This window comes from Monopterus albus, unplaced genomic scaffold (assembly GCF_001952655.1).
Source record: "Monopterus albus unplaced genomic scaffold, M_albus_1.0 scaffold245.1, whole genome shotgun sequence".
Lineage (NCBI taxonomy): Eukaryota > Metazoa > Chordata > Actinopteri > Synbranchiformes > Synbranchidae > Monopterus > Monopterus albus.
This window is the reverse complement of record NW_018128125.1, coordinates 483,048-493,462: the sequence shown is the minus strand read 5'-3', so window position 1 is coordinate 493,462 and position 10,415 is coordinate 483,048. Positions and strand designations below refer to the sequence as shown.

At 39.2% G+C, this 10,415-nt stretch overlaps 1 protein-coding gene across 1 annotated transcript in view; it reads left to right on the top strand.

Moving 5' to 3' along the window:
- The window catches only part of rbm42 (RNA binding motif protein 42), a 23,306-nt gene that overhangs the window by 10,088 nt on the left and 2,803 nt on the right, over positions 1-10,415 (top strand). Inside the window, 4 exon segments of the mRNA XM_020620664.1 lie at positions 3,101-3,255; positions 3,526-3,696; positions 6,478-6,612; positions 7,816-7,933. Coding sequence (XP_020476320.1) covers positions 3,101-3,255; positions 3,526-3,696; positions 6,478-6,612; positions 7,816-7,933 — 579 coding nt within the window.

Sequence of the window (10,415 nt, the reverse complement as noted above, 5' to 3'; positions counted from 1 at the left end):
TGTCCTTAAAGAGTTGAACATTTTGATAACTTGATGGCTTTTGAGCTTTACAGCATCCACACAACTAGAAATGCATTTCCTGACAAAAATGCGTGTGGATGCCATGTGCTGAAGGATTGCCCTGAAAATTGTGAACATTTTGACACCTGAAAGGGTTATCTACCTGAAAGTATGCTGAAGTAGAATTTTCCCATTATTTTGAATGCGGGAAATTTTTCAAAATAAAGCTAAATATTTCAAAAGTATGAAGTTTAAAAAAAATTTTGAATAGAAGCATGGATGTCCTTGAAGAGCTGAACATTTTGATACCTATGTTGATACCTAACATAGCTGAAAGTATGCTGAAGTAAAATTTTCCCATTCATTTGAATGGTGCAAAACTTTCAAAATAAAGCCAAATATTTCAAAGATTAAAGGTTTGGAAAAATCCTGAAGAGAAGCATGAATGTCCTTGAAGAGCTGAACATTTTGATACCTGAAATAGCTGAAAGTATGATGCTGAAGTTGAATTTTCCCATTCATTTGAATGGGGCAAGGTTTTCAGAATAAAGCTAAATATTTCAAAGGTAACAGAGGTGGCCCATCAAGATAACATTTCACACGTGATGCAGCAGGTTAGTTCAGGTGGAATCTAATGTAGTAATTATTTTAAATGGTTTGTCATTTAAAGGCGAAACGCAGCTTTTATATTGCTCAGACGTGAAACTTCAGACCTCTCACTGCAGACCCCTAACACCCTGGACACAATCTGTTGGAACTCCTCTCCTCTGGATGGCATTACAGGTCACTGTGCACCAAGACAACCAGGCACAAGGACAGTTTCTTCACCTGGGCTGTTACATTGGCTTTTAATACATAATGCAGTGTCATACATTCTATTTAATCTAGGTCATGTGGCCAGACACTGAGAAAGAAATTTGATGAGATAAGGCTCCCCCATTTCTGGTGCAAATATGTGATGTTTGAGTATCTTTCTCTTGCTACATTGTTGCAGTCAAAGCAACCCTACTGTTCCCAAAAACCTATCTGTGTTAAGGTACAGCTCAAGTCAAAGCAAAGGAACAGGTTGGACACTGAACATGATCTGAGAGTAGCCGTCTACTATCAGCCCACACGTTGAAACTCTTGTCAGAAATAAAGGACAACTACAGTTATCTCATTAGTTTACTTTATTTAATAACAATAAATAACCTAATCAAACTTTCAGAAATTATTCAGCATTTACACGGCTCTGTACAAACGCCATGTTACCTTAACTAAAGAGTTTATTTTAAATAAAGAGCTGTCAACTCTGCTAGCTGTTAGCATGCAGAAGCCTAATACTGTATAAAGCTTTGACATGCCAAGTGAGCTGTGATTCTCTTATAAAAGTGATTCACAGCGCTTAAAAATTATTCAGTGTTCACCTGCCTGAGTATAAACACAGTGTAACCTTAGCTAAACAGTTATCATAAGATTTACTTTACATAATGAGCTTTGCTGTGCTAGCCGTTAGCAGCATATTGTAGTGCGTCCACTAAACTAGCTGTTAGCACCACCGATCGCCTTTGTGATTTACTGCACAAGCTAACGCAGGTCATTAGCCGCGACTTGCTTATAAAAGTGATTGAGACCGCTCAAAAATTATTCAGTGCTCACCTGCCTGAGTATAAACACAGTGTAACCTGAACTAAATAGTTTGCATTAATTATCATGAACTTTACGTTTAATAACAAGGTACGTGTGAACTGCGCTAGCCGTTAGCCTATTGTAATGCTATGAGCTAAGTGAGCCACTGCCTCGTTCAAAATACATTGATATAAGCTTACCTAGCCACGGTGCTGTTCTGATATAATCCTCCTTCGGTCACGCTTGATTAAAATATTCCAACGGGTTTGGAAAAAAGGCATTAAGCCGCTGTCTACCAGAGCGAGTTCTCTGAAAGTCCAATGTGTTTGGAAAAAAGACATTAAGCTGCCGTCTAGCAGAGCAGGTTCCCTGCGTTTGAAACAGCCGTGTTGTCACCGTATTGAAAAAGTCCTGCTCAACAATTGACAACAGAAAAAAACTATGTCCTTTTGAAAAAATCTCTTCACTGTGAGCCGCAGGAGGGTTCAACAAAAATGCTGATCACCTCTCTGTCAAGATATTTCAGAAAATGAAGAAGCAGTAGCGATTTACAAAAGCCTTAACTTTTGCTTCAAACGTACTTTCTGAATCCTTCCGTTGAATGGCCGTTTATGGAGCGGTGAGAGGCACTGTCTTTGCTGAATCAGCATCCATACAATAAATAATTAGATAACATTGTATGAATGCTGAATCAGCATCCATACAATAATTGGATAAGATAGTATGGAAAACACCATGTTACCTTAACTAAAGAGTTTATTTTAAATAAAGAGCTTCATGTCAACTCTGCTAGCTGTTAGCATGCCGAAGCCTAATACTGTATAAAGCTTCAACATGCTAAGTGAGCCGCGATTCTCTTATAAAAGTGATTCACAGCATTTAAAAATTATTTATTGTATCCATATAATAAATAATTGGATAACATTGTATGGATGCTGATTTAGCATCCATACAATAAATAATTGGATAACAGTATGGATGCTAAATCGGCATCCATACAATAATAATAACATAAAACAGGATAACATAGTATGGATGCCAACTCAGCATCCATACAATAAATAATTGGATAACATTCCACACAATAAAGAACAGGAGAGCATAGTGTGTATGCTTTACAGCATCCACACAATTATAGTTAACAGTTGGCTTGCTTCGCATGCAGTACTTCTTTCCAAAGTCACGTTCTCTTGCAGACATCTTAAATGGTGGCCCAGAGACTAGCTTAGCTCGTTTTAGCCAAGTCTGCGGCTAGAGAACACTATACTGAGATGATTCAAGTTATTGACAATCAGTACATCTGATGCTGATGCCATGACCTCTGTGGAACTAGTACATTTGTGTAAATCAGCTACTCGCCTTTTGGGTTTGTAATATCGCTAACTTTAGACAAATGACCTTTGCTGTTAAGTGGCACCCCCTGCTTCATTCTGTGCCTTCATTCACAAAATGTGGTTCATACAACATGTCAATATCTTAATGTTGTTGTTAGGTGGTCAGAGACTGCAGATGATGCGTGGTCCCCCGATAGCACCACCTCTACCACGGCCACCTCCACCTCCTCCCATGATGCTGTCTCCTTCCTTGCAGGCCCAGACACCTCAGGGTCCTTCTCAACCCATCCAACACATGGCTGCTGTACCTCAGGTCAAAGAAGCAAACACTGTTGGCACGACATTCACTCAAGGGTGGTGCAGCACTCTACTGTACCTAGAAGATTTTTCACTACATCAGTCTCTGTGCACATTATTGCTTTGTTTTACTATGATATGTCAGCAGTTGTTGCTTCTGTAAACACAAACTAAACTGGAGTCAATTTAATTCCTGTTTTGTGTCAACACCATTGCTAATTATTTCCAGATAAGTTATTTTGTGGTGTACATTGTGTTTCTGTTTGTGTGTTGCTGGCTCACTCAGGTTGGTGATATGGTCTCGATGTTGTCAACCCCAACCACAAGACAGGGAGCCCCACCTCCAGTCAAACCGACGCCATCTATTATCCAGGCAGCACCAACTGTATACTCTGCTCCTCCTGCCCCTGCTGGATATAAAAGAATTGATGTTAGAGCTCAGAGACAAGCCAGAATGGTATTTGGCTTTTGATTGATGTCTTACAAAGCAAAGTATGTGTTTTACTACAAGCATTATGTTGCGAGAACTTGCTGTGTACTTGTGATTTTATGTTTTGCTTGTGTTACCTGGATGCCTGCATTTGACAACATCGGTAAACAGAGGGTACTTTTGTACACAGTAGTGTTGCTTTCGTCAACGAAAATTATGACTAAATATCGTCGTCAATGAACCTTTATCGCGTGACGAAAACGAGACGAGACGCAACGAAAATGCTAGTCATGTGACGATAACTATAATTAAATGTATAATGCAATATTGTTGAGGATAAAAAAACGAGATGAAATGTTATAACGTTATTTCGTCTCGTTCAGTCGTGTTATTATTATTATTTTGTTATTATTTTGCAGTATTTCTGTTTCCTGTGTCTCACTTCAGGGACCGCATCAGGTCGCACTGCGCAGACGCAGGTGACGTCACTTCCTTTAAGCCCCACTCGCGGCATTATTTAGAAGACGACAACAAACAAAGTTAAGTCTGACACAGAGAAAGGGACCGATGGCTGGCCAGCCGGGGTTCATCTTTGTGAGAAAAAGAAGAAACGACATTTGGAAAAACTTTAATTACATAGAAGTGGAAAAGAAAATGTGTTGTGGGAAAAGATGGGGTGAAATGCAGCCACAAAATCACACAAAATGTGTATTGGATGTATTCTTGAGTCTATAAGGCAACAATAATATAATAAGATAACCTTGTTTGAAATGGGTTTGGCTAAAAGAAAATTTTGGTTTCATCTATACTACTAGGTACTTATACTCTATTGACTGGGTTAAATAGAATTGCATTACTAAAAAGACACGCATACAATTTTCATTGTCTAAAACTAGACTAAACTGTCATCAGTTTTCGTCGACTAAAACTAGACTAAAAAGAGTATGAATGTGACTAAAACTAATAAAAACTAAAATGACAGCTTCACACAAAGACTATACTAAAACTAAAATGAAAACAGGCCACCAAAAACAACTATAGTACACAGAAGTGGTTCACCAGATGAAATCAACTCATTGCCTCTTGGACCGTTTGTCATCTGTTCTGTTCAAGCAGGTTTTTGAGACCATCAGGGCTTTTTTTTTTTAATTTTTTAAAATTCTTTAATCTGTGCCTTAACTTAGGCTCTGTTGCATCTGCCTTTAAGCATGTGGTAGTTCAGCCTCTGCTTAAAGTAGCAATGCATAACTTTTTACATTTAAAATAACAGCTTCAAAATCATTTTGATGGCAGATTGACTTTGGGTCATTGGCTTCCAGTGTTGTGCCAAATTTTGCTACCTTGTTGAGATATGCTACCTTTGTAGAAGAGTCTATGGATTGATTAACTCCACCCCATCCTTCACCCTGATACCTAACCACTTTGTGAATGGTAGGTAGCATGTCTCGATAGGTACCAAAATTTGACAGAACATTGTGTGTGTATGTGTGTGTGTGTGAGAGTGAGTAAAAGTATTGACAGGCTCAGTCTAGCTGCGCTGTTGCGCACCTATGATAAGTTAGCAGCTATTTTGATAATCCTTTAGAGTGTTGTGATGGTCGTTCTTGCCATTGTCAGATGTTTTACAAAGCAGTCAGTTGATTTAATGGAGATAATAATAATCCCAAATCCCACTTAAACCAACTACAACAATAAAATCCCACATTTACATAAATGCATGAGTGATGATATATAATGGTATAAAAGTATATTATAACATTTTTCTCTATTGAGTAGCCTACTTCTGTTTTTAATACTTTACATTTTTGTTATAATAATTTTACTTAATGTTTTCAGTGCAAGACATTTACTTGTAACAGAGTAGGCTACTTTTACTTAAAGGATGTGAATAACTTTCTCTACTACTGGTGCTAACATGCAAACTAACATGCTTTAGTTATATAGCATTAAAGCAATATGCTTTTTTGAAAATCATGTTTATGATCCTGTTTATTCTTTAGGGTCAATCTAATGCTGCAGTCCAGCTAAATTACCTGGAACAGTCATTTGCAATTAAAAAGACCCTTTTTTCCATTCTTTTGGGGGTTGTAGCTGATGATAATAATATTGTGTAATACCATAATCCCCTGAAACATGATATTTTCTGAGACAGTTATCATACCATGAAAATCTCATACTGTTGCAACCCTACTGAAGACCATGGAATCCTGGAGGTGCCCAGGTCTAAGTGTAGATACTGGGCATGACTGGGCTTTTGCAGTGGCAGCCCCTAAGCTCCGGAATAGCTTACCGATAAATACTAGATCAGTATCAGACTTGGGACCTTTTAAAACACTGCTTAAGGCCCTCTTAATGACATAGGTCTTTGCCCCACAACCAGAAGGACACACATTTGCTAGAAACCAGGTGGTCTCCTGCTTTCTACTTTTACTTTGATATGTTAATCTGCTTGTATTTTGTTAGGATGTTTTAGTATATTTCTGGTGCTTTAATTTCTGTGGTTGTGATGGTTCAATTTGGATGCTTTTATTAAATGCTTGTGAATTACTTTGGTACAACTTGTTTTTAAATGTGATTTGAATTATATAGTGTCTTTTTTTAATAATGAACTTTAGAAGTAAATATTAGAGGACTGTAGGAAAAACAGTGTTAGACTAACTCTGGTATCTGCAAATTGTGTTGGGGTTGGAGGGGTCAGTGTGTGTTTCTGAATTTCAAAAAGGGCGGGGCACGTATGAAGGCATGCTGCGTAGCATTGGGCTGGCTATTCATAAATCATTCTCAATGCATCTGATATGGATCTTTCAGGAGGAATTGGCAGCACGGGTTGCAGAACAGCAGACAGCAGTGATGGCAGCAGGTCTACTCGACAAGAAAGAGAGTGAAGACAACAGCACTGTCATTGGACCCAGCATGCCCGAACCTGAGGTCCCCCACACTGAGGTACAGCAGTCTGATTCCTAGCATTAACACTGAAGAACTCATGATTGTCTCTCATGAGGCTTTAGAAAGTGTTGTCAAACCTGCAGTAGAACACACTCAGGTCGTCTGCTAGTTGACGGTCCTCCACAGCGGAGCGGGGCGGGGGAGGGTTCTATAGCCAGTGATGGACTGTGGGAGGAAGCCAGAGTACCTGGAGAAAACCCACGCAGCCACATGGAGAACATGAAAACTCCGCACAGAAAGGCCCTGGGGTCGGCCCGGGCTCAAGTTCGGAACTTTCTTGCTGTGAGGCGACAGCACTAACCACCGTGCTGCTGTACCGCCCATGAAACAAAAAAATGTTTCTGGACTTTTTACACAAGAGTTTACAACATGATGTGTAAAAACTAAATCTTCAACTAAGACTGCAACCTTAAAGACAGTACTGGTGATTCTCTTCTCTTTGAATCTCTGAATCTTGAAGCTTCAAGGCACAGTAGCTAAACTGTCCAGAAAACTTACTAGACTTGCTGTAATAGGTGTTGCAGCTCACAGTTGTGCAGCAGAACCACTGATGCTAATAAGCTCTAGTTTTTATAATGTTCATGTTAGAGGTTTGTTTTGGTAAGGTTGGCTCCGGTGCATTACTGAGTCATGTTTTGTGTCCCAGTCAAAACACAAACATGATGGAAAAACAGTTAAATGTTCTAACTCCATACTTCAGTACTACATAGTCTTTTCAAGTTTTCAGTAATTATTTTCATTTTTTTTTCTTATTATAATGTGCTTTGAAACAAGTCACTGATTTTCCTTTACCTGGACTTTTAAGCATATTTTGATGCTAATACTTTTGTATTTTTACGTAACATTTTAAGTAACATTTTGAATGTAGGACTTGTAACAGAATATTTCAATTAGAATTTTTTTACTTGCAAAATTCCTCAACTGGGAGGCTCTTTCAGTCTTATTAAGTTTGCGGGTGATTCTTTCCATTTTAATTTTCAGATGTAAACGCAAAGTAAGAATTTTAATTGTACAGGGAAACATGTTTCCTTACTGTGCATATGACAAACACTTTGAACCTTGAACCTTTGAATTAGCAGTGGCTGGGTGGATTAGTGGTCATGGTTAAAGTTAGGGTCTCTAGGAGATGAATGTAAGTCAATGTAATGTCCCCCTGAAATGATGGAAACATGTCTGTGTGTGTTCATTGATTCATTCCAGCCTCTGGAAAGCACTACAGAGGACAAAAAGAAAACAAAGGTGGAGAAGGTGAAGAAGTGTATCCGTACTGCAGCAGGGAGCAGCTGGGAGGATCCTAGTCTGTTGGAGTGGGATGCAGGTACAAAATTCCGGAGGGTCTGGATGGCTGAGAAAAGTCTTCAGTCGAACATTTCTTGGACTCGTAATAAAGTTAATTTAAGAAATAGTGATATGCTACTTTGCAGGTAATTAAATTTGAGCACTTTATCATTTGTCCCCTAGCAATGGTAATGTCTGATGATTTTACCGTGGCATCCTGTTCTACTGAGCCCATGGTGAGATATTTGTACATGATTAGCAGTAGGGAAAATAAGAAATATATATTCAAAACTTAGTTTTTTCCTTTTCCTCTGATGTGCTCCTTTTGGTTAAAACCACTGTTTAAAATAACAATCAAACATTGGCCTAAATATTTCCTGGTAGGCTAGTGGTTAAGGCGCAGCGCTCTCACCGCTGCGGCCTGGGTTCGAATCAGGGTTGCGTCAGGAAGGGCGTCCGGCGTAAAACGTGTTAAATGTCAACATGCGAGTCGTCAGTGTGACGATTCGCTGTGGCGACCCCTAAACGGGAAAAGCCGAAAGTGACTTTCTATAGCAGACAAAAAAATCCATCAGATGAGCTAAAACACCCATCAAGGATTTACTGACCAACTTTCTGATCCCTTTTGGACAAAAGGCAGCTCTAAAGACAGATGAAACAAACCTACAAAGATTTCCCAAGACTATCACAATAAAGACCAGGGGGTAATCCAGAAAGCAGGTCAAGTGAGGTGAAATGAGGGGAACTTGAACGACAGCTGCTTTGTTTACATCTTGTATTTCCACTGCCTAGTTCTTCTTTCCCTTTCTGAATGGTGTACACAGATACCGCCACCTGCTGGTAGGGGGAGTTATTTGTCTCATGCAGGCACAAAGCGTGCACATGTTGAAGTGTCACTTTTTCAACCCAACTGGCACAGACTAAGGTCACTTGAGGTGATGCAACAGTCAGCCTTTGTCATTACTAGTTCTTTCACATCAGCTTGGCGTGTCTCTGTCCTAATCTGCTCGCTGGCAGGTTATCTTCAACAAAACCAAGGTTTCGGTCCATCTCCACCATACTGCAGAGTCTGCAGACACTATTGGACAGGCCATTTCATCTCGTCATTTATACAGTTAATAGCGAAGTGCAGATCGGAGCATAAGAATTTTCCTACAGTAAGACACTGACCTATGAATAATCCTTTCTTGTGTTGTTATTGGTTGCACTGATGGAACATTTCTATCACAGCTCAGCCTATTGATCATTTTGTAAATTTTGCGAATATATCTGAATGAGAAAGCTTGCAGCTTACAAGACTTGAAGGTTTAAAAACTGGACTGAATGCAATTTAAAATCAGTTTTTGAGTACAGAATACAAATGGTTTTTAATTGTTTTATAGCAGCATTTCAGTTACTCTGTTAACATAGTTAAGTGCTGTTGAACAAGATTTTTAAATGTGTAGGCCTAATAGACACACATATTAACAAATAACAAACATTACCATCCATTAAAGAAATCCAAGTCTATTAAACAAGTGAACTATATTGAATAAAACATAATGATATTCACTTATTGACCTTTTTTATTTTTCCAGTTCAGGCTCTTGACCTGCTGCTGATAAAAATGTCACCCAGTATTTGTGCTTCTCTGAATTAAAATGGCCACACTGCTCTCTATTTAAATACCCGTTGCCTTAGTGAATCATACTGTTCGAGCTCCATTGATTATGGCTTTTTATAGTCATCACGCACATGCTTAAATTAGACTGAACATACTTAGAGTTAATTGAACTAACTGATCAGTTTTTCTGGAACTGAAAACTGAGTTGCCCATCACAGGGTTAGTCAACTCACAGCTCAGGGTTAAGTTCAGAGTTCAGAGCTCACTCATGAACACAGCTGCTGGAATGACAGTTGAGCCTCGCTTTTAACCAGGAATAATAATGAAAGGAATAATGATTGGCTTACGGTGACAGAGTTGGTCCAAGCTGCAAAGGCAGGAAACGGCAGTGCACCAACTCTCACTGGATTGGTGGGTCATGGGTGGTAGCAGTCCAGTCCAACAGCTAGATGATGTAACCATGAATGGACTCCATACTCCAGTCCTGAATGAGTTACACTTGTGCAAAATTTGCATACACGCAGCAAGGTTACTAAAACACCCGGGGGGCAAGATTGCTTGAGCCGTAACAACGTGTTTACGAGAATCTGTGTAGAGGATGTTTAGAGTTCTGTCGCCGCAATGTTTCCAAGGTTTATGACTGATGGCAATTCATTCACTAAACACATGTTGGACATTACTTGGCTCATCTCCTGCTGCTCCGTCAAACACTGACACTGCCTAAAAAATCAAATGTATTATAACAAACATTTTGAAAACCTGATGTGTGTTTTAATGGTATAATTGTGTGGATGCTGTAAAGCTTCCACCCTTTTTTTGGCACTTTATAAGTCCAGCATACTTTCAGCTATACAGGCCATTGAGGTCTTCATCTGTTCAACTCTTCAAGGACATCCCTGCTTGTACTCAACTTTTTTTT